At 46.4% G+C, this 25123-nt stretch overlaps 1 protein-coding gene across 2 annotated transcripts in view; it reads right to left on the bottom strand.

The window, feature by feature from the left end:
- LOC126253306 (receptor-type tyrosine-protein phosphatase N2) overlaps positions 1–25123 on the bottom strand; it is a 449946-nt gene that overhangs the window by 97683 nt on the left and 327140 nt on the right. The window contains exon 12 of one of the 2 annotated variants that reach the window (XM_049954535.1): positions 2842–2928. The exons of the other annotated variant lie outside the window; for it this stretch is intronic. Coding sequence (XP_049810492.1) covers positions 2842–2928 — 87 coding nt within the window. The remainder of the gene's footprint in view (positions 1–2841; positions 2929–25123) is intronic. 2 annotated transcript variants of the gene reach the window in all.

Below are 25123 nucleotides of genomic sequence, written 5' to 3'. Positions count from 1 at the left end.
TCTTATACTACCCGAAATAAGGGAGAGAGTGTCACGGTTATTTTACGAAGTTGAGGTGTAAAACATGAAGCCAAAGTCGTTTTTCGTTGCAACGAGATTTGTTCACGAAATTTCAGTCACCAACTTTCTACTATGAAAGCGAAAATATTTTGTTATGCTCCAACGACGAGGGGCGTTCAATAAGGAATGCAACACCTTTTTTGCTTGGCCAGTTTCGGTTGAAAAATTGCGGAATTTGTTGTGGGTCATCGGCAAATATTCCCGCTTCAGTCCGTATAGTTTCACAAAGTTCCGATGGGTGGTGCGCTTTACGTAGCCTTCAAAATAGCGTCTTTAACGAAGGCGAGTTCCCAGCAGAGAGCTGTCATTGAGTTTCTTTTGGAGGAAAATCAGAGCATCGCAGATATTCGTAGGCGCTTGCAGAATGGCTACGAAGATCTGGCAGTGAACAAAAGCACTTTGAGTCTCTGGGCGAGGCGTCCGTCACCATCGCAACAAAGTCGCGCAAACCCGTCCGATCTCCCGCGTGCCGACCGATCGCACACAACTGTGATCGTGCAATGTTGGAACGTGCGGACAGTCTCATTCGAGGTGATCGACAGATCACAATCGAACACCTCGCTGCGCACCTCGATGTCTCTTTTGGTAGTGCTGACACACTTGTTCACGAGTTGTGTTACTTAAGGAGGGTAGGACGTCAAACGGGTCGACTTGGAGCAGGAGAGGCACTGCAGGACATTTTAATTTACTTTTATAAATAAATTCATAAAACTTTGTCAGCATGACCAGGAAGGATTCAGGATTCACAATCATAGCATTGGAAGTTAAAAAGCAAAACAAAATAAATTTTATGTACATGTGAAATTTCATCATTTTTTTTTCACTTACTATTGGCTGCATTTTATGCTACAGGTACACTTTTCCTCATAAGTAAGAGAGATTCTTGGATAAATTTTGCACGATACACAAACCATACTTACAGGTGTATGAAACTCTAGAATTTATTTAATTTATGAAAAAATGAATCAGCCGTTACATTTTAAACTTCATGTTAAGAAAAAAACTCAAATTTTATAGTTAAATATTTCAACTTTTACGACAGTTTTTAATAGATTCAGAAAATTCTGGAGTTTCATACACCTGTAAGTATGATTTGTATGCCCGCCTGGTTGGCCGTGCTGTCTAACGCACGGCTTTCCGGGCGGGAAGGAGCGCCTGGTCCCCGGCACGAATCCGCCCTTTTTCCATCTGCCTCGGCGAATGCGGGCTGGTTCCCCTTATTCCGCCTCAGTTGCACTATGTCGGCGATTGCTGCGCAAACAAGTTCTGCACGTACGCGTACACCACCATTACTCTACCACGCAAACATAGGGGTTCCACTCGTCTGGTGTGAGACGTTCCCTGGGTGGTCCACCGGGGGCCGAACCGCACAATAACGATCGGGGCGGCGGATTGGTGAAGTGGACTGCGGTAGTCGTCGTGGGGTTGTGGATCACTGCGGCTGCGGCGGGGACAGAGCCTCTCCGTCGTTTCTAGGTCCCCGGTTAACATACAATACATACAATACAATGATTTGTATGCTGTGCAAAATTCATCGAAGAATCTTTCTCACTTATGAAGAAAAGTGTACCTATAGCTAGAAATGCAGCCAATAGTAGGTGAAAAAATGAAATTTCACAAGCACAAAAAATTTGTTTTGTTATGTTTCAGAACTTCCACTGCTATGAATGTAAATCCTGAATCCTTCCTGGTCATGCTGACAAAGTTTTATGAATTTATTTGTAAAAGTATAGGTAGTGGAAATTAAAATGTCCTCCAGCTTCAAGTCGGCCCGTTTGACGTCCTACCGCCCTTAAAGGTGTGTACCTGCTGGGTTCATCGCCTCCAAACAGAAGACCATGCAGAGCAACGAAGGACCTTACGTGCGGAACCGCTTGCGGGTTACGAGGGAGACTGTTGGTGCAGCAAGTAGTTGGTTCCGACGTCGGCCAGTAGAGTAGTGTTATGCGGGTATATAGTCTCTCCCAGAGAGGTCGCCGCATTGAAGGAAGGTTATATTGGAGAATAGTGGGGAATAATATGGCTGACTCGTCAGGGTAGCCGAGATCGCTGACGCGCTGCTTCCTGCACTCGGGTAGGCGCGCCGGCCCCGGATCGAATCCGCCCGCCAGATTAACGACGGGGGACGGTGTGCCGGCCAGTCTGGATGTGATTTTTAGGTGGTTTTCCACATCCCGCTATGTGATTACCGGGCTGGTCCCCACGTTCCGCCTCAGTTACACGCGTCGCAGACATTTGCCAGACGTCCGCACTATTTCACGATTTACGCTCAACACAGACAGTTGGGGTACACTGATTCCGTCCTGGTGGGTACGGGTGGCGGCAGGAAGGGCATCCGGCCACCCTTAAAACTAACCTTGCCAAATCCGTTGTAACCACGCCGACCCTGCGATCGCTGCGGGACTATGGCGTAAGCGAAAGAAAGAACGTGGGGAATAATATGGCGTACTGGAGTCCTTAATAAAACCAACCTGCTTTCAGTAAACTATAAGTTGCATTACTTATTGAACGCTCCTGGTACATAGGAATCGTATATCAACGTTTTAAAATAAGAGAAATGACAGGTGTTACGGAAAGACTTCAGTGTGCGTTTTTCCCACGCACTGTCAGAGTGTGGAACGGCAGAGAGTCTGAGTGTAGTTCGATGAACTGTTTTCCAAGCACTTGAGTGTGAACTGCAGCTTGCTCGTGTAGATGTGGATGTCCATTTTTTTCACTTTGTCCGTAACTTGCTCGTGTTGAGCACTGTTCCCGTTTCTTCTGTGTCTGTGTGAGACTCACCTGACGTGCGAGAAGGCCTCGGGGTGCAGTCCCAGCAGGCGCGCCACGGCCGCCACGACGCGCCGGCCCTCGTCCCAGGTGTGCACGCTGAAACACACGCACACCACTGGCTCAGCCCCCGCCTCTCCACCTGTGCCGTCGCTTCCGCCGGACTGCAGCTCCGCTTCCCCTCTTCCTGACCGCAGGCCACCTTCCCGGAGCTGCCAACCTTCCCAGACCGCTTCCGCGGTACGTCACTTCTGCTGCGGGCTTCCCTCACACAGTCGCCCTCCTGCCTTTTCGGAGGCTTGTACATCTTTGTTCCGCAGAGACGCAGAAATTATTTACTGACGGAATTAACTGGGCGCTCGACACAGTGGTCTTTAGAGCCCAACAACTTGCTCCCTGTTTGCATTTCCCATGGTTTCCGGGATGGATGCTTATCAAGCCAGTGACCAACCTTTTCCGTCATCCCTGGCGTGAAATGAAATGATCGTATGGCATTGCGGGGAAGTTCGGCCGCCGTGTTGCAAGTCCTTTTTAGTTGACGCCACTTCGGCGACTTGCGAGTCAATGATGATGATGAAATAATAATGAAGTCATCACGAGGCAGAGAAAATCACTAACCCCGCCGGGAATCGAACCCGGGACCCCGTGCGCGGGAAGCAAGAACGCTACCGCAAGACCACGAGCTGCGGACGTAATCTACGATAACACCTGACCTGTAGGTACTTTGCTGACGCCCTGACATTGAGCCCTAACAAAGTATGCACAATTTCAATAAAATACGACAACACTGATTTTTTTAAACGGTATCCTAATCTACTTTCTACTTAAAATTGCCTACCTACTAAGTCATTATCGGTGTGCAGTTGTCAAGTCCGAAATATTTGCGCACCTTCCCCCTGTTCCAAGACGTGGCGGATTCCTACCGTTACGGCGATTGGCCAGTCCACGCCCTGGCGGAATGGGATAGGTCGCAGTGTGTCACATAGTGATCAATAGGTCATATATTTTCCCTACGATATTCGCGCAGGACCTTTGCCGATATCTGGCAAGACGGTTTCGAATCTTGAATGTAGTCGGGTTCCTAATTAGGTGATAAGTGTCGTTATTTGGTAGCTGGTGTCTTAGGTCAGTGGCTACATCATCGAAAATGGGACACTCGTAGATCACGTGATCCGGAGTGCCTATCTCAGCTCCACAGTCACGCGATGGGTAGCCCTTTTCCCGAAACGGCAAAGATATGCCGGATACGGTCCGTGACCAGTAAGGAAGTGCAGCAGTCCTTTGTTAGGTTCAAAATGCGAAAGTTGGAGCCGTTCTTTAATATTTGGCAGCAGCTGGTGAGTCATTCTGCCTGTTTCCTCTCTGTCCCAGAGTTTCTGCCATAGTTCTTCTCCTCTTCTTCTAATTGCAAACTTATCTCCCACCCGCAGCCCCCAAATGTTTTCGATTTTTTCTACTTCCCACCTTTTTACCCAATACCAGGCCGCCTGTTCCCTAATTTTGATATCCAGGGGACACAACCCCATGAGTATCAGTAGTGCCCCCCCCCCCCCCCCCCTGGAGCCCTGGAGGTGTTCTGTATGCTCCAATGGAACGTCTCGCGGTCGCGTTCTCGCTTCCAGAGCGCGGGGTCCGGGGTTCGATACCCGGCGGGGTCAGGGATTTTTCACCTGCCTCGAATGACTGGGTGTTTGTGTTGTCCTCCTCATTTCATCATCATTCATGAAAGTGGCGAAATGGGACTGAGCAAAGGTTGGGAATTTGTACGGGCGCTGATAGCCGTGCAGTTGAGCGCCCAACAAACCAAACATCATCATCATCATCATCCAATGGAACGTAAAACCATGTTGCGCTGCACCCTCCCCACGGCCATGGCAGGAACGACCCTCGTGATAACACTGATTACTTCACTGTGCGAAAATTACAGATAAGTGGGGACAGCGAAAATAAATATCCCTACATGCATGTCTGATGGAACAAACATTATTGGCGATCCACAACTGTACGAAGAATTACGCAATTTATTTCCTGACTGCGAGTTCTTTGACATCAGCTGTGTTAGGTGAAGTCACACTACCTATTACTGAGAAATGAAAATACACTCCTGGAAATGGAAAAAAGAACACATTGACACCGGTGTGTCAGACCCACCATACTTGCTCCGGACACTGCGAGAGGGCTGTACAAGCAATGATCACACGCACGGCACAGCGGACACACCAGGAACCGCGGTGTTGGCCGTCGAATGGCGCTAGCTGCGCAGCATTTGTGCACCGCCGCCGTCAGTGTCAGCCAGTTTGCCGTAGCATACGGAGCTCCATCGCAGTCTTTAACACTGGTAGCATGCCGCGACAGCGTGGACGTGAACCGTATGTGCAGTTGACGGACTTTGAGCGAGGGCGTATAGTGGGCATGCGGGAGGCCGGGTGGACGTACCGCCGAATTGCTCAACACGTGGGGCGTGAGGTCTCCACAGTACATCGATGTTGTCGCCAGTGGTCGGCGGAAGGTGCACGTGCCCGTCGACCTGGGACCGGACCGCAGCGACGCACGGATGCACGCCAAGACCGTAGGATCCTACGCAGTGCCGTAGGGGACCGCACCGCCACTTCCCAGCAAATTAGGGACACTGTTGCTCCTGGGGTATCGGCGAGGACCATTCGCAACCGTCTCCATGAAGCTGGGCTACGGTCCCGCACACCGTTAGGCCGTCTTCCGCTCACGCCCCAACATCGTGCAGCCCGCCTCCAGTGGTGTCGCGACAGGCGTGAATGGAGGGACGAATGGAGACGTGTCGTCTTCAGCGATGAGAGTCGCTTCTGCCTTGGTGCCAATGATGGTCGTATGCGTGTTTGGCGCCGTGCAGGTGAGCGCCACAATCAGGACTGCATACGACCGAGGCACACAGGGCCAACACCCGGCATCATGGTGTGAGGAGCGATCTCCTACACTGGCCGTACACCACTGGTGATCGTCGAGGGGACACTGAATAGTGCACGGTACATCCAAACCGTCATCGAACCCATCGTTCTACCATTCCTAGACCGGCAAGGGAACTTGCTGTTCCAACAGGACAATGCACGTCCGCATGTATCCCGTGCCACCCAACGTGTAAGTCAACTATCCTGGCCAGCAAGATCTCCGGATCTGTCCCCCATTGAGCATGTTTGGGACTGGATGAAGCGTCGTCTCACGCGGTCTGCACGTCCAGCACGAACGCTGGTCCAACTGAGGCGCCAGGTGGAAATGGCATGGCAAGCCGTTCCACAGGACTACATCCAGCATCTCTACGATCGTCTCCATGGGAGAATAGCAGCCTGCATTGCTGCGAAAGGTGGATATACACTGTACTAGTGCCGACATTATGCATGCTCTGTTGCCTGTGTCTATGTGCCTGTGGTTCTGTCAGTGTGATCATGTGATGTATCTGACCCCAGGAATGTGTCAATAAAGTTTCCCCTTCCTGGGACAATGAATTCACGGTGTTCTTATTTCAATTTCCAGGAGTGTATATGTCAGTCTGGGACTTATCGCGAGCGTTCGCCTTAACCACGTCTGCTTTCCGTGGACTCATCCGAACTTCCATGTCACACTGTCTGCATCGTTACATGATGGTCCGCAAAATTCATAACCAGTTAATGCCCGCAACATTTCTTGGATTCCCGGAAAATGGAGGATGAGACAACGAGGAATCGAGATTGATTTTGTCGTCGTGTGTCCGCCTAGGCTTGTAGCGCTTATTAAATAAATTGAAGGTGGAGGGGGGGGGGAGGAATGGAAGAGGAAGGGACTATTGACGCCAGCTGTATCGGGAGTTTATGCCGATGCTGTGGCGACGAGTGAAAATGTGTGCCGGGCAGGGATTCGAACCCGGCATATCCTGCTTACTAGGCAGCTGCTTCAACCACTGCGCTACAGGACAGTGTTTATGGCAATTGCGCGGACTATCGGCCGACCCATATTTCCACCTTGCGCCACCTAACCACAGTCCCTATCCACGTTTCTACATGCTCACTACTTTGAAATTCCCACAGGAGGTCGAACGTAATTGTGGATCTGCGCTGAGGGTGGTGTATTCCTTAGCCATCGAGCCGAATCAGTTACATGAATATGTGGTGTCTGTTCTTTCGGACATTTTCGAAAGAACAGACACCATGTGGAAAAAGGGCTCAAATGGCTCTGAGCACTATGGGACTCAACTGCTGAGGTCATTAGTCCCCTAGAACTTAGAACTAGTTAAACCTAACTAACCTAAGGGCATCACAAACATCCATGCCCGAGGCAGGATTCGAACCTGCGACCGTAGCGGTCTTGCGGTTCCAGACTGCAGCGCCTTTAACCGCACGGCCACTTCGGCCGGCCACACCATGTGGAATCCACAGCTGTGATATACAGGGTGTTACAAAAAGGTACGGCCAAACTTTCAGGAAACGTTCCTCACACACAAATAAAGAAAAGTTGTTATGTGGACATGTGTCCGGAAACGCTTAATGTCCATGTTAGAGCCTTTCGTCCCTTTTCCCAAATCAATGAACCAACAGTTAACACCAAATTTCGCAGCACGTTCACAACGTATACGCTCGTCGTACGTCCCAGATTGATTTCTACGGTTATTTCACGCAGTGTTGCTTCTCTGTTAGCACAGACAGCTCTACGCAAACGCCACTGCTCTCGCTCGTTAAGTGAGGGCCGTCAGAGACTGCGCTGTCCGTGGTGAAAGGTAATGCCTGGAATTTGGTATTCTCGGCACATTCTTGACACTGTGAATCTCGGAATATTGAATTCGCTCACTATTTACGAAATGGAATGTCCCATGCGTCTAGCTCCAACCACCATTTCGCGTTCATATGCTGTTAATTCCCGTCGTGCGGCCATAACTGCGACGAAAACGTGAATCACCTGATTACAAATAACAGCTCCGCCAGTGCACTGCCATTTCACATCTTTTGCACCCGACACTACAGCCATCTGTATCGCAATTCCATGACTTTTGTCACCTCAGTGTGAAACGTGTGAGGTGTTTCTGCGAATAGTTGGAAGGGAGGAAATTCCATGTTGTGTAAGTAATTACCTCAGTGTTTTCACTGATTTGTGATAGTTTTACAAAGAGCATATTTATAAGAATTATTCGTGACAGAAAAATTGACAGAAACTTATGCAGATGGTGGAATTACGTCACCTAAGAGGCAGTGTGGCGTCCTGGTCACGGCAACGGCCTACGTCTTAGTTTACACACCGCGAGTTCTACGCGGTTGTCGCAATCCAGACTTCCATGATTTCCAGTGATTCCGGCGGAGGCGGCACAGATTGCGGCAGCTGCGAACGCCAGACCGCAGATTTTGACCGGGTTACCAAGACTGAGACTTCCATTCTTTCTTTCAGTTTTCGAATCAAAGCAACCTTCGGTTAAATGAAAGGCAAGGGTGGCTACATTAAGTGTGCAACTGAAAATCCAGTGTTAAACGCAAAGGAGAGAGCGGACAGGTGAAAACAGTACACTGAAGGCCTCTGTGAGGAGGAAGATTTGTCTGATGAGACAGGAGAAGAAACAGGAGTTGATTTAGAAGAGATAGCGTTCCAGCATTAGAATCAGAACTTAAAAGAGCTATGGAAGACTTAATATTAAATGAGGCTGAAGAGACAGATAACATTCCATCAGAATTTCTAAAATCATCGAGGGAAGTGGTAGTAAAACGACTATTCACGTTGGTTTGTAGGATGTATGAGTCGGCGATATATTTTCGGAAAAATATCATCCACACAATTCCGGACTGAAAGAGATGACAAGAGCGAGCATCAGCTTGACAGCTCATGCATTCAAATTGCTGAGAAGAGCAATATACAGAAGAAAGGAAAAGAAAATTGATCATGTGTTAGATGACGGTAAGTTTGGCTTTAGGAAAGGTAAAGGCACCAGAGAGGCAATTCTGACTTTGCGGTTGTTAATGGAAGCAAGACTAAAGAAAAATCGAGACATGTTCACAGGATTTTTTCGACCTGGACACGTCAAACTGTGCACGATGTTCGAAATTCTGAGAAAAATAGGGGTAAGCTATAGGGAAAGACGGCTAATATAAATATGTACAAGAACCAAGCGGGAACAGTTAGAGTGGAAGACCAAGAACGAAGTACTGCGATTAAAAAGGGTGTAAGACAGGGACGCAGTCTCTCGCCAATACTGTTCAATCTATAAGTTGAAAAAGCAATGACGGAAATAAAAGAAAGGCTTAAGAGTGGAATTAAAATTCAAGCTGAAAGGATATCAATGATACGATTCGCTGATGACAATGCTATCCTCAATGAAAGTGAAGAAGAATTACAGCATCTGTTGAATGGAAGTAATATTGTAATGAGCACGGTATGTTGACTGAGAGTAAATTGAAGAAAGATCAAATTAATGAGAGGTACTAGGAACGATAACAGCGAGAAACTTAACATTAGGATTGATGGTCAGGAAGTAGAGGAGGCAGCAAAATCACCAATGACGAATGGAGCAAGGAGGACATCAAAAGCAGACTTGCATTGACAAAAAGGGTATTCCTGGCCGAGAGAGGTCTACTAGTATCAAACATAGGCCTTAATTTGAAGAAGAAATTTATGAGAATGTACGTTTGGAGCACAGATGGACTGTACAGAAGAGAATCGAATCATTTGAGATGTGGCGCTACAGACGAGTTTTGAAAATTAGGTGGACTGATGCCGCGCGGTTTGAGGCGTCATTTCACGGAGTGCGCGGCCATTCCCGCCGGAGGTTCGAGTCCTCCTTCGGGCATGGGTGTGAGTATTATTCTAGACATCTGTTAGATTAAGTAGTGTGTAAGTCTAGGGACCGATGACCTAAGCAGTTTGGTCCCTTAGAAATTCACACATATCTGAACATTGGTGGACTGATAAGATAAGGGATGAGGCGGTTTTGCGCAGACTCGGAGACGAAAGGAATATATGGAAAATACTGAATGTGTAGGAAGATAGGACATCTGTTTCTGTATAAGAGAATAACGTCCATGGTGCTAGAGGGAGCTGTAGACGGTAAAAACTGTAGAGGAAGACAGAGACTGGAATACAGCCAGCAAATAGTTGTGGAAGGAGGTTGCAAATGCTACTCTGAGATGTAGAGGCTGGCACATGAATGAGAGGCGGACAGCATCAGACAAGTAAGATGGTTGAAGAGTAAAAAAAAAAGGACATACACAGCGTACATCGCATAACAACAAGGTAGCTCGCAGTAATTGTTCAAAGCGACAACTGCGAAGAGAAGGTTACGCTAACTAAACTACAGTGTGCACAATGTCGTGAAGACTAACAGGGTCCAGTCACGTTCATGTGACCACTGACCATGTTCGAATTGAACGTGCAATAACCACTCACAGACGGCACGTGGCAGCAATAGCAGTGGAAGGTATATACTGAAGAGCCAAAGAAACTGGTACAACTGCCTAATATCGTGTAGGGCCCCCGCGAGCAGAAGTGCCACAACAGGACGTGGTATGGACTCGATTAATGTCTGAAGTAGTGCTGGAGGCAGGTGACACCCCTGAATCCTGCAGGACTGTCCATAAACCCGTAAGAATACGAGGGGGGTGCAAATCTCTTCTGAACAGCACGTTTCAAGGCATCGCATATATGCTGAATAATGTTCATGTCTGGGGAGTTTGATGGCCAGCGGAAGGACTTGAGCTCAGAAGAGTGCTCATGGAGCCACTCTGCAGTAATTCTGGACGTGTGGAGTGTCACATTGTCCTGCTGGAATTTCCCAAGTCCGTCGGAATGCTTAATGGACATGAATGGATGCAGGTGATCAGGCATGATGCTTACATACGTGTTACCTGTCAGAGCGGTATCTAGACGTATCAGGGGTTCCATATCACTCCAATTGCCCACGCCTCACACTATTACAGAGCCTCCACCATCTTGAACAGTCTCCTGCTGACATGGAGGGTCCAAGGATTCATGAGGTTGTCTCCATACCAGAACACGTCCATCCGCTCGACGCAATTTGGAGCGAGATTCGTCCGATCAAGCAACATGTTTCCAGTCATCAACAGTCCAGTGTTGGTGTTGACGTGCTCAGGCGAGGCGCAAAGCTTTGTGTTGTGCAGTCATCAAGGGTACACGAGTGGGTCTTCGGCTCCGAAAGCCCATATCGATGATGTTTCACTGAATGGTTCGCACGCTGACACTTGCGATGGCCCAGCATTGAAATCTGAAGCAATTTGCGGAAGGGTTGCACTTCTGTCACGTTGACCGCTCGTCTTCAGTCGTCGTTCGTCCCCTTCTTGCAAGATCTTTTTCCGCCGGAATCGATGTCGGAGATCTGATGTTTTACCGGATTTCTGAAATTTACGGTACATTCTTGAAATGGTCGTACGGGAAAATCCCCATTTCAACGCTACCTCGGAGATGCTGTGTCCCATCGCTCGTGTGCCGACTATAACACCACGTTAAAACTCACTTAAATCTTGATAACCTGCCATTCTAGCAGCAGTAACCGATCTACAATTGCGTTAGACACTTGTCGTCTTATGTAGGCATTGCCGATTGCAGCGCCTTATTCTGCCTGTTCACATATCTCTGTATTTGAATAGCATGTCTATGCCAGTTTCTTTGGCGCTTCAGTGTACGAGGTGCGGCTAGAAGAAAACCGGACTGATGCTGGAAAAAACATTTATTTACAATTATTTACAATTTCATGTTATCTCCTTCAATGTACTCTCCTCCTCGGTCTCTACACCGCTCCATACGAATTTTCCACTGTTCATAGCAATGCTGCAGATCATTTTCGGTAAGTCCATACCTTACTTCCGTCGCTTTTTCTTTTACTGCTTCAACAGTCTCAAATCTAGTTCCTTTCAAAGCTGACTTGACTTTAGGGAAAAGAAAAAAGTCACAGGGGGCCAAATCAGGTGAGTAGGGTGGATGATCTAAGATGGGAATGTTGTGTTTTGCCAAAAACGTCTTCACTGACAACGCACTGTGAGCTGGGGCATTGTCTTGGTGAAGGATCCATGACTTTTTTCTCCACAAATCGTTCCGTTTTCTCCGTACTCGCTCACGTAGGGTAGCCAGGACGCTAATGTAGTAATGCTGATTCACTGTTTGACCCTCTGGTACCCAATCAATGTGCACAATCCCTTTGATGTCAAAAAAAAACAATCATCATTGCCTTGAATTTCGATTTTGACATTCGTGCTTTTTTTTGTCGTGGAGAACCAGGAGTTTTCCAATGCATCGATTGGCGTTTAGTTTCGGGATCGTAAGTAAAAAACCACGATTCATCGCAAGTAATAACATTTTGTAAGAAGGTGGGATCACTTTCAATGTTTTCCAGGATGTCAGAACAAATCATTCTTCGGCGTTCCTTCTGTTCAATTGTGAGACACTTTGGAACCATTTTTGAACACACTTTGTTCATGTTGAAACTTTCATGAAGAATCTGCCTAACACTTTCCTTGTCAACTCCTGTTAACTCAGACACTGCTCTGATTGTTAAACGGCGATCTTGTCGAACAAGTTTACCGATTTTTTCAATGTTTGCATCAGTTTTTGCTGACAATGGTCCGCCAGTGCGAGTGTCATCACTGGTGTCTTCGCGGCCATCTTTAAATCGTTTAAACCACTCAAACACTTGTGTTCGCGATAAACAATCATCGCCGTACACTTGTTGTAACATTACAAACGTTTCACTTGCAGATTTTCCTAGTTTGAAACAAAATTTGATGTTAACACGCTGTTCTTTCTGTACACTCAACATTTTCCGACGCACAGACAAAACGTCAACTACTTAAAACAGACGCCACGGACAGACTGAGTGCAGGAGGCAGATGAAACTCGAGCAGTAGGCGGAGCGAGAGTCACGTGACAGGCCACGCGACTTTCAGCCTTATTGCATTCGTTGTATTGTTTCACCAGTACTAGTCCGGTTTTTTTCTAGCCACACCTCGTATAAAGCGCGTCGCGGGGATGCGGGAGAGAGTGGAACCGTAGTTGTAATGCGGAACCGGCGCGACTTACTTGACGTCCGAAACGACATGATCATTGGATTTCGGGCCAACGGTGCAAGCGTTTCCGAAACGGCTAAGTTTGTAAACTGTTCGCGTACCGCTGTGGTTACAGTACGACAAAATGGAGCTATGCAAAACCTACGCCGAGGTGGCTGTGGTGCAGCACGGGCCATAGGTAACAGGGGAGAACGATGGCTGTGGCGACGTGAACGGGTGAATAGTCGTGCAACAGTTGAGCAACCGACAGCCTAGATGAACCAAGGGGCCATCAGCGATGTCTCCTCAACGACCTTTGAGGGAACGTTGATGCGTATGGGCCGCCGCAGCAGGCGCACATTTCACGCACCCCTGCTAACTGCTGTTCATCGACGACAAAGGCTGGAATTTGCACGCCAGTACCTAACTGGAGGTCCACTGAGTGGCTACAGGTGGCTTTTAAACACGTTTTATGTTCCACCGACAGGCGGCTGTTGCCTTGTAGGAAGTGAAACGTTTGATAGCTAACACCCTGCATGCATTACGGACTGGGGGAATGTTTTCATGGCATTTCCTGGGCTCTCCACATTCTGGAAAGCACAATGGCTCAACACAAGCATGCATTTATCCTTGGGGATCATGACCATCCCTGCATGCAATTTGTTTTTCCTCGGCACGATGACATATACCAACAGGATAATGCAACATGTCACGCAGCTCGCAGTGTGCTTGCATGGTTCGAGGAACACTCTCCTGGCCACCAAACTCCCGGATTTAAACGCGTTCGAGAATCTGTGACCACTTCAATAGGGCTGTTCGCGCCAGTGATCCACAACCGAGGAATCTAGAGCAGGTGGCTCCACATCCCTGTCGGTATCTTCCAGAACCTTGCTGACTCTCTCCCTGCACGTCTCGTAGCGGTCCCACTTCAAAAGACGTTAGTTCAGTCTTTTGACAGGTAATCACTTTAATAAGAGAGTATTTTTGTGGTGTCACCGCCAGACACACACTTGCTAGGTGGGTAGCCTTTAAATCGGCCGCGGTCCGTTAGTATACGTCGGACCCGCGTGTTGCCACTATCAGTGATTGCAGACCGAGCGCCGCCACACGGTAGGTCTAGTCTAGAGAGACTTCCTAGCACTCGCCCCAGTTGTACAGCCGACTTTGGTAGCGATGGTCCACTGCCTACATACGCTCTCATTTGCAGAGACGATAGTTTAGCATAGCCTTCAGCTACGTCATTTGCTACGAAGTAGCAAGGCGCCATATTCAGTAATTAGAATGAATTCTGAACAGACAGTATTGTGAATCATGTACCGTCACGAGCGACGTTCATCATTAATGGATTAAAGTTAAGTATCAAACTAATTACGTCCGCTTTCTTAATTCTAATTCCTTGTCGTGTTCCAGACCTTACGTCAGTATAGTCCTTCCCTCCTCACGCCAGCCTGCGTGAGCTAAAACGCGTGCATTTCGGCCTCCTCTCGTAACACGGTGTTGGCTCTTCTGCCAACACAACAATTTTATCATCTCCTTCACCGACAAAGAAGAGTAAATATGTTTCACAGTATTTCTGATTTAAGAAATATTTTGCAAAATTTTTAAAAATTCTGATACTGAAAGCAGCGAGGAACATAAAATTACTCAACAAGGTGACTCCACATTCCTTCCCAAGTCACTAGATTTATAAGAAATAACAAAGCTTGCTTTATAACTACTCCCGATTTTGGTAAAAGTTTTTAAAATGGCAGACCCAACCGTACGGTTGTACATATGCGTCCCCACTTTGATAGCAGGCCTTCGATCTGTACTCCAAACTGAAACCAATGAAACTCCTGCAGTTCCGTGTCCAAAAGAAAAACAAGTCAATTTGAGACAGATATGGCTGATACAAGGGGTGTTCGAGAGCTTTTAAGCAGTCTTGGCATTGTTACAGTTTGTGGAAGGAACTGCAGTTCACGCACTATGAAACCTGCTTCACGAAGACTTAAGAAGCCGCAGTGACATTTGCTTTTATTGAAACATTTACTTTACCTGCTAAAATTAGGGTTTTCAGTCTCTCTGCTACATATAACCAAGAATCCTTGACGTTTCAAATAACGTTAGCATAACATAGGAGCCGCATTACAGCTTCGATAGTGTTAAATATACTACTACTACTACTACTACTACTACCATTACTACTACCTTTGCAACAACAACAACTACTACTACTGCTACTACTACTACAACAAATAATATAATAATGATAGTAATAATAATAATAATAATAATAACTTTGAAAAGCTACTACAATATTGGCAGCTCTACTAACACACTCAAGACTAAATTCTGACAATGCATTTACATCAGTCAACAGTAACTGGGTACAATTTATATCCACTGAGAATGGTGGAAGTAAAATTACTCATGGAGTTATAGCTAACAGGGAACACCCTGAGTGCGAAGTCTCTGACTCACCACAACCATCAGCAGGGCGACAGGAAATGACTGTCCAGAAGGTGCAAAGATCAACCGTCAATCGGATGTTTGCATTACACTTCACAAAACACACATCATCGACATTCAAGAAATATTCAAAACAAACCATTAACTTGCACCATGAACACCGAATGTAAAATGGCGCGCCACAGTGGTCACAAAGATCCGCGTCATCAAGATCGGAGGCGAACTACTTGGGAGTTACAAACCGTGCAGGTCGTTCAGCAACGTATCCCCTCTTAAAGATTGCATACGAAATCATATTTGTGTAACGGGGTGATAAACTATAATGGCATGCAATCGAATGCGAAATAGTCTGTCGTGGAACTTATCGTGACAGTGGATATCCTTTAAAGCGTAGCTGCAGAAAGTGTGATTATATGTTTTATAGGCACGAAAAAAAAAAAGCACCCAGAGGCCGAATTTTTTCCAGTGGTTCCAGGTGGTATAAATTGTTATGTCATACGCTTTCCAGGAGGGATAGTTTGCTCTGAAGGAGTATGATTTTTATACATAGCCCAGGAATCAAGCAAAAGCAAGTTATTTTGATCAGCTATTGGCCAAAAGCAGCGCTCATACCACAGTTGTAGTTCTCTTCCGCCTCTTTTCCTACTCTTGCTTGCTGTAACGTAAATATTCTCCCTACTGGCCATGCAAGATCACGCACACGAGAAAGAATCGTAGGGAGTAGGGCACCCTCAACCTCTCGCAGCACAATAAAAAACTTTCCACCCGGGTTAATAGTCGGAATAATTGTATAACAATGCGTTAAGACTTTGATATTGCTTGATCTTGCTACAACTCTCTTGGTACCTCTAATTCACAGGGTTCCTTTGATATGCATGTCCTCTTCAAATCCCGGCTGTTCGTAGTTGAAAACAAATTCCTTACTGAACGACGGGATAAGTTTGTCTCCCTCTTCTACAAATTTTCTCGTCGATTCAGCAGTTTGCTGTACATCGTCAAGGTGAAACTTTGTTGAAAATTTCGTTATCTTACGTCATCCAATTCTGTAGCACTGTTTAAAGCTGTGCAACCATCCACGGCTTCCATGGAAATCACTGTAATCTATTTCGCCGGCAGTTTGATATGCATAACATAATAGGTCACTATCATGCACAGTCTGCAAATTGTATCGAGCATCCTTAACACGCGCAAACATCAGTTTTTGTAACAAGTGCACCTTCTCCTCCGTTGAATAATCGTAGTTTTTCTTATGCACTATATGGTCATATTGCTGCAGACTAACTCGAAATTTTACTCTGCTGCGGATGAACTTCCGTGTACGTAATTATGTTTAGTATTCGCTCCTTGGAAACGATTGTCCTTTACTACGTTTCATTAGAGACGGGTTTTATGGCTCCCTGTCCCACAACGATGACGAACTACACGGCTCGACACCTGTTTCAGTATCACTTTCACTTGGTAAGCACTGTCAGCACCATTGTACTCCTCACGAATATTGTCCACACGGTCGAGCATATAGTATACCACACCAACTCCAGACAAAACCAAAACTTTTGTATATGCAGACGACCTGGCAATAACAGTTCAAGGCAACAGGTTTGAAGCCATCGAGGAGAAACTAGAAACCGCCCTTTCTACAATGTCAACCTACTACAAAAAGAATTCTCTAAAACCCAATCCCTCCAAAACTCAAGTGAGTGCATTCCACCTGAACTCGAGGCAGGCAAAGTACAGGCTCAATGTTACCTGGGATGGGACACTACTAGAACACACAGATACTCCCACCTATCTTGGCGTCGTGCTGGACAGAAAATTGACATACAAATATAATTGCGAAAAAAGTAGAAGCACGAAATTCCCTAATAAGAAAGCTGTCCAATAGCAAATGAGGTGCCAAACCTACCGTGGTCAGAACTTGAGCCCAAGCTTTGTGCTTCTCAACTGCCGAATATACATGCCCGGTATAGTGCAGATCCGGCCACGCAAAAAAGGTAGATATTAGCTTGAATGAAACATGCAGGATAGTGACTGGCTGCATGAAACCTACCCCCACAGAAAATCTTTACAGGGCCGCATGTTTCACAAACCCTGACTCACGTAGGAAAGCCCAAGAACATACCGAGAAGCTAAAACAAACTTTTGATGCCCGTCACTCAATATTTGGCCTAGTGTGTGGCCCCAGCAGACTCATATCCAGACGCCGTTTCGTAAGTTGCGCCTTAGATGAGCCCCCCATCTACTATCCACTAAGAGAGGACCCACCGTGCGGCGTTTCTGGTGATTGGAAAACCTAGAGAATGCTTAACCGCATCAGAACTGGGGTGGCTCCTGTGAAATCTAATCTGATCAAATGGGGATGTTGGACGAAAATGACGACAAATGCGACTGCGGCACTCGACAGGACACGGAACATCTACAATGCCCTGCCTGCCCCCGCAGATGCACCCTCGACGATCTATGGCTGGCTAAAGAAGAAGCATTGGACATAGCCCAATACTGGGCAAACAAATTGTAGTTTCCGGACACGAAAAAGTAAAGTAAAGTACCACACCTCCACTGACTCATCCTACAGAAACGCTAATATTTCAGCTGCCACTTCTTTCTGACTCTGCGAAATTCCTTGAGTTCCATTCTGATGAAATGTCAACTTCGGCAACCGTTGTTGTTGATACAATGCCATGTTTGCGTTCTTTATCGCTGCCATTGCTCTGCATTGTATCGATATCACTAGGACTGTAGCACTGTTGTTAGTTACTCGTAGACTAAGCAGTTCAGCTACACTCCGTAGCCTCGTGCTGCGCTTACCATTGGATACTTCCAGTCCCGGTCCCTGTTGCCATTAGCAGCTAATATTGTGGATGCATGGTAGACAACACGTGGAGCGTCGAAAGCCGTTAACATCATTGGCCTTTTGTGACTTCGCAGTCAAGGGGTTGCTAGTATGAAAGCAGAATCCAAGCGGCAGAAATGAAACTTTTAAATTTTCTAAGAGTGGAGATCTGCACAAGGTTAGACACACTATGAAACGAAGGCATAAACGCAGAGCTTGGGATATGTGCAATAAGATCAAGTATAATACGTAATATGTCTGATGCTGACGCTGTACACAGCAGATACGTTTTAAGGTGGGTCCGGTGGCTATTGAAAGCTTCTCGAGATGCTCGAGTTTGACGTTCAAAGTTGTTAATAAAGGAAATTGTATGCGACTTGTGACAGCACTACAATTTTTTTTCCTTAAAGGTCGCTGTTCCGCTGCTGTGAATGTCTGCTCTTAATCTTTTAAGAAGGTCTCATTCTAATCTTCATTTCAATTGGGGTTTTATTTCAAAGCTTATGAAGGCAGTTTTCATAATATTAGGGCGCTAAAGTATGTTGTCAGCTATGTGACAATAGTTGCGCAACTGTTCTTATGGTTAAATTTCCATAACTTCACTAATTTTAAGTGTACCTTTGCCGCCGGCCGGAGTGGCCATGCGGTTCTAGGTGCTACGGTCTGGAACAGCGCGACCACTACGGTTGCAGGTTCGAATCCTGCCTCAGGCATGGATGTGTGTGATGTCCTTAGGTTAGTTAGGTTTAAGTAGTGCTAAGTTCTAGGGGACTGATGACCTCAGAATTTACGTCCCATAGTGCTCAAAGCCATTTGAACATTTTTGAACCTTTGCCAGCTGACGGCCTGCGTTTCTTGGTAATTCACGATGCCAGGATTTTGTGACCCCCAATTTCTTACATTATGGCGGTTTACTTTACCCGGTGGATGAAACGTCGATTCGTCCAAAAAGATGAATCTTTCGAAAAAAAAAGTGTCCCCTGCCATATCCAGGAGAACTGAAATGCAAAATCTCCACGTTATGTTATGGTCCCTGGGACTATATTCCTGCACTAACCGAAACTTGTACGGCTTCCTAAGCAGGCGTCGTTTCAGAATACGCTACAGCGTCGTTTGAGGAAGCTGAAGGACTGGCCTGCCCGCCTTGTCGGCTACCGAGGGCTCCGTGTGAACGCATCTCGAATACGCTAGACATTTTCATCAGACATGCGTGGCCAGCAGGTACTCTTCCCTCTGCGTATGCAACCAACTTCCAAGAATTTTTTATGCTAGTCATAAATATGCTCGTGCACATGCGCCTTCTTGCTGAATCGATGGCGAAATGCACGTTGCAGTTGAACATCGGGTTGACTTCGCTCAAATTACAACACAAAACCATTTCTCTTGTGGTGTATTCGCCATGTTGGTACAAACAAACAACAGCGCAGCTGTGACAAAACTTTGAATCTTTCTCTATCCAATGACATACGCGATGTGAAGGCCACGGGAGTAGACAACATTCCATTAGAACTACTGACAGCCTTGGGAGAGCCAGTCCTGAAAAAACTCTACCATCTGGTGAGCAAAATGTATGAGACAGGCGAAATACCCTCAGACTTCAAGAAGAATATAATAATTCCAATCCCAAAGAAAGCAGGTGTTGACAGATGTGAAAATTACCGAACTATCAGTTTAATAAGTCACAGCTGCAAAATACTAATGCGAATTCTTTACAGACGAATGGAAAAACTGGTAGAAGCCGACCTCGGGGAAGATCAGTTTGGATCCCGTAGAAATATCGGAACACGTGAGGCAATACTGACCCTACGACTTATCTTAGAAGCTAGATTAAGGAAAGGCAAACCTACGTTTCTAGCATTAGTAGACTTGGAGAAAGCTTTTGACAATGTTGACTGGAATACTCTCTTTCAAATTCTGAAGGTGGCAGGGGTGAAATACAGGGAGCGAAAGGCTATTTACAGTTTGTACAAAAACCAGATGTCAGTTATAAGAGTCGAGGGACATGAAAGGGAAGCAGTGGTTGGGAAGGGAGTGAGACAGGGTTGTAGCCTCTTCCCGATGCTATTCAATCTGTATATTGAGCAAGCAGTGAAGGAAACAAAAGAAAAATTCGGAGTAGGTATTAAAATCCATGGAGAAGAAATAAAAACTTTGAGGTTCGCCGATGACATTGTAATTCTGTCAGAGACAGCAAAGGACTTGGAAGACCAGTTGAATGGAATGGATAGTGTTTTGAAAGGACGATATAAGATGAACATCAACAAAAGCAAAACGAGGATAATGGAATGTAGTCGAATTAAGTCGGGTGATGCTGAGGGAATTAGATTAGGAAATGAGACACTTGAAGTAGTAAAGGAGTTTTGCTGTTTGGGGAGCAAAATAACTGATGATGGTCGAAGTAGAGAGGATATAAAATGTAGACTGGCAATGGCAAGGAAAGCGTTTCTGAAGAAAAGAAATTTGTTAACATCGAGTATAGATTTAAGTGTCAGGAAGTCATTTCTGAAAGTATTTGTATGGAGTGTAGCCATGTATGGAAGTGAAACATGGACGATAAATAGTTTGGACAAGAAGAGAATAGAAGCTTTCGAAATGTGGTGCTACAGAAGAATGCTGAAGATTAGATGGCTAGATCACATAACTAATGAGGATGTATTGAATAGGATTGGGGAGAAGAGACGTTTGTGGCACAACTTGACTAGAAGAAGGGATAGGTTGGTAGGACATGTTCTGAGGCATCAAGGGATCACCAATTTAGTATTGGAGGGCAGCGAGGAGGGTAAAAATCGTAGAGGGAGGCCAAGAGATGAATACACTAAGCAGATTCAGAAGGATGTAGGTGGCAGTAAGTACTGGGGGATGAAGAAGCTTGCACAGGATAGAGTAGCACGAAGAGCTGCATCAAACCAGTCTCAGGACTGAAAACCCCAACAAAAACAACAGCAACAACGCGATGTGTTTACGTATCTAATAGTTTATCTGTATTAAACAAATGAAATCTGTTGTTTCTCTTTGATTTTTTTTAATTGTAGAATGAGACTGTCGTAGCTAAAGTTCTAGTTGACTGCTTAATTCATGTATAAAACAATTTAAAAGTAAGTACAGATTCAACGTTGATGCTCTGGTAACGCCACTGTTGCATCATTTAGTAGGCAGTTCAAAGTGTCATGGCGCTCGAACGTCAAATCAAGGTACAGGGCTTCACTGGAAACACGCTGCGGCAGATGCGGGCGCCTTCAAAGCGTCCGGCTCCACAGGTCGATAGGGAGGCGCCGGCGACAATATGTTCCTCACCGGAAATTACTTGCCGGGGCCCACTGCGTAGTGCCATGGAGCGCAGATAGGGGCACAGCCAGGGGCCCACCTCCCCTCCCTGCAATCGGTGGCTAGCTCTCAATATCTCCCCACCAATACACCCGTTCCTCACACAAACACGTCACAGCAGTAGGTCGTCAATTTCACGTACAGTTCCTGCGCAAATAACGCGAGCAGTTTTCGATAGCCGGTACTTCTCAGCTGCAAAACATTTAATTACAATCGTCTTAGAAAACCTATCGTCAGCTGTCAAGAGACCCACGCTTCGTGCTAGCGGTTTCGATTTATAAGACAATCACTGGGCCACAAAACATCACCTTAGCGTCTGTAGGCCTATGTACAATCCATCATGATTTTGATATTGACTATTTTCTTCTAATCACCTTACCGAGCGAGGTGGCGCAGTGGCTAGCACACTGGACTCGCATTCGGGAGGACGGCGGTTCAATCCCGCGTCCGGCCATCCTGATTTAGGTTTTCCTTGATTTCCTTAAATCGCTCCAGGCAAATGCCGGGATGGTTCCTTTGAAAGGGCACGGCCGACTTCCTTCCCCGTCCTTCCCTAATCCGATGAGACCGATGACCTCGCTGTCTGGTCTTCCCCAAACAACCCAAACCCAACCCTAATCACCTTGTGTTATTGCAGATATTCTTGTTATGTCCGTGCTTACTACGAAATGGGAAGAGGAATTCCGCCTTATACAAGACATCTTTTTCTGTTTTGTTTCACCCAGACACGTTTCAGCACATTTTGTGCTATCTTCAGTGGGTTATTTTTTTTATTTTTTAACTTACATGATACTATCGGACATTTACTTTGTTAGCTATTCTGCTACACAATCTACAACTTCTCATGCTTTTGATATTGTGATGCTTTCTCATATGTTGTTGGCGAAGTGAATAGGCAGCGCAGTGCCAAGCGACCATCGGTCACGAAATCTGCCTATTCACTTCGCCAAAAACATATGAGAAAGCACCACAATATCAAAACCATGAGAAGTTGTAGATTCTGTAGCAGAATAGCTACCAAAATAAATGTCCAATAGTATCGTGTAAGAAAAAAAAAACACTGAAGATAGCACAAAATGTGCTGAAACGTGTCTGGGTGAAATAAAACAGAAAAATGTGTCTTGCATAAGGTGAAATTCCTCTTCCAATTTTCTTCCACATTTAAAATGTGTGGTGTCAAAGATAGAAATTTAGAAGCAGAGCATACCCTAATGAGACGTATTGTGGGCTGATGATGACCTTGTACGCTGAGAGTGCGGCCGCAGTAAAGAGGTTGAACTTACAGCTGTCGGTGTGTTTTCCAATATGACTTTTGTGAAGCTACCACTTTTGGTTGGTTGCTTAATTTGGGGAGGGCACGAAACAGCTAGGTCATCGGTCCCATTCGGATTAGGAAAGGATAGGTAAGGAAGTCTGCCGCGCCCTTTCAAAGGAACCGTCCCGGCATTTGCCTGAAGCGATTTAGGGAAATCACGGAAGACCTAACTCAGGATGGCCAGACGCAGATTTTTTCAAATCCTCCTGAATGCGAGTCGAGTGTGCTAACCAATGCGCCACCTCGTTCGGTCCACTTTTGGTTTGCAGCTTAATAATTTGTTAGAACAAGGACTCTTTCAGGATTTCAAACTAGAACTCGGTTACTTCGACATTACTTTTCCCATGTTTCCCATAGTTAGAGTGTGAGTGAAGAAATTTTTTTGTTTAAAAGCGACTGGCGAGAAATGACCATGGTTGCTGCTTCGTTCCATTATTTTACAAACTAAAATCGTATGATACATTTCGACAGCTTGATGTTGCTACCTGATCACAAGTATCCTGATACCTCTTAGTGGACATTAATAAGGGATGTATCCAACCATCGCCTTTATGGCGTTTTAAAACTCTGCTGGGGACAATTTAATGAGGTATCTGAATATCTGTGAAAGAATGGTAGTCCATTCTCCCTCAAGAGCCAAAACCAAAGAAGATAGTAATGTTGGACGCTACGGTCTGGAGAGAAGCTGACGTTCTATCTCATCCCAGAGGTGTTCCAATGGGTTCGGATCCGGACTATGGACAGGCCAGTACATTTCTGGAATGTTATTATTCGCAGCCATTGCCTCACAGACGCTGCTTCTCACAGGGTGCATTGTCGTGCCGATACAATCATTGTCTCCAAACTGTCAGTCTACAGTGCGCAGTATGCAATGCTGTAAAAAGTTTTCTTTAGTCAAATAAAGAGACCACATCATAATCACTTGAGATACCTCCATATCACAACACTACCCCTTCTGTACTTCACTGTTGACACTACATTATGATGGTAGGTAACGCTCACTCACTCCTTCCGGCTCCTTGATTTCTCCCTTACCATCTGCGCCCGTCCTGTCCGCCTTTCCCCCACCCTCACCTACCTTGGCCTCACCATTGACCATCACATCACCTGGATTCCTCATCCCCCCTCTATCCAATCCAAAGCCCACAACCGCCTCTGGCAGACATGAGGGCTGAACCCCTCCACCATCCTCCACACCTACAAATCCTTAATCTGTCCCATCCTCTGTTATGCCAGTCCTGCCTGGGTATCATCGCCCCCCCCCTCCCCAAATTCTATAATTTCCTCCAGATCCTCAAGCCCCATGCACTCCGCCTCGCCTTCCGTATACGCCTCCTGTCCCCACACGGATCCTCTACAACGTGGTTCCTTTCCCCCTTCTGCTCCTTTTCCTCTAACATATCTGTGCCCTCTACACCTCCTGCCGCCTTCATCCCCCTCGTCCCCTGGTTGCTCCTCAACTCTCCAACCCCCTCCGTCTGCCGTGCCTTCACCGTTGTGTCCCCCCTACACTCGACCTCTACACCCTTCCTTTCCCAGGGTGGCTTTAGTCGACTCCCCTCCCAGATGATGCCCTCTCTCCCTTCATTTATCCCGCCTATCAACTCTGATCCTCGCCTACCCCTCCCTTCCTCTGTCCTTTTCCCAGGCTCCCTCTCCCCGCCTTCCATCCTGTTTTTTCCCCACCCACGCTCTCTCTGCCTCCCTACTCTGCCCCGAGTCCTTTTTGCTATCCCCTCCACTGCCTTTCCCACTCCTTCTCGCGTCCGCCCCACGTTTCTTTTCTATGTCCCCTCCCTCCATCACTTCCCCCTTTTTTACCTTTCCTCTCCTCCCCCCTTTTCCCCCTCATAGGCCCAGGTCTTCTCCCCCCCCCCCCCCCATATGCTCCCGTGTCGTCTCTAAAGTGCTGTTTTAAGTGAGTGTTCAGTTTTGTGCGTCCCCTGTCAGTGTTGCGAGCAGCCACCATACTGTCGCTAGTTGTGTTTTTATCTCGTGCAAACAGAAACGAGACTGTCGCCATGTGATTTAATTGTGCCTGTCTCTTTCCTGTTGTCTTCATCTTCATCGTCAATGCCGTGTTTTTGTATTTTAAGTTCCGCAACTTTCCGCCATTTTACTGTTGTTTACAAAGTCACCGTTTTATCGTATTTTTATATAGTTTGTTCTCTCACCATTGTTATTTAACTTTTCTCTCGGCTGTAGAGCAGCCTATTAAGCTGTTGTCAGCCCGCCCCTCCCTAGGTGGGGGGGAATCGAAAATCAATAAAGGGAAAAAAAGAAAAAAGGCAGAAAGCACATCGTGGTGAAACGTGTGAAGCAAGTAGGCAACCATGCCACAGAGACGCACTCGTACTCGTATTTTTATATAGTTTGTTCTCTCACCATTGTTATTTAACT

The sequence above is a fragment of the Schistocerca nitens genome, chromosome 4, assembly GCF_023898315.1.
Source record: "Schistocerca nitens isolate TAMUIC-IGC-003100 chromosome 4, iqSchNite1.1, whole genome shotgun sequence".
Taxonomy (NCBI): Eukaryota; Metazoa; Arthropoda; class Insecta; order Orthoptera; family Acrididae; genus Schistocerca; species Schistocerca nitens.
The sequence above is the reverse complement of the archived record's forward strand: the minus strand, read 5'-3'. Positions and strand labels throughout refer to the sequence as shown.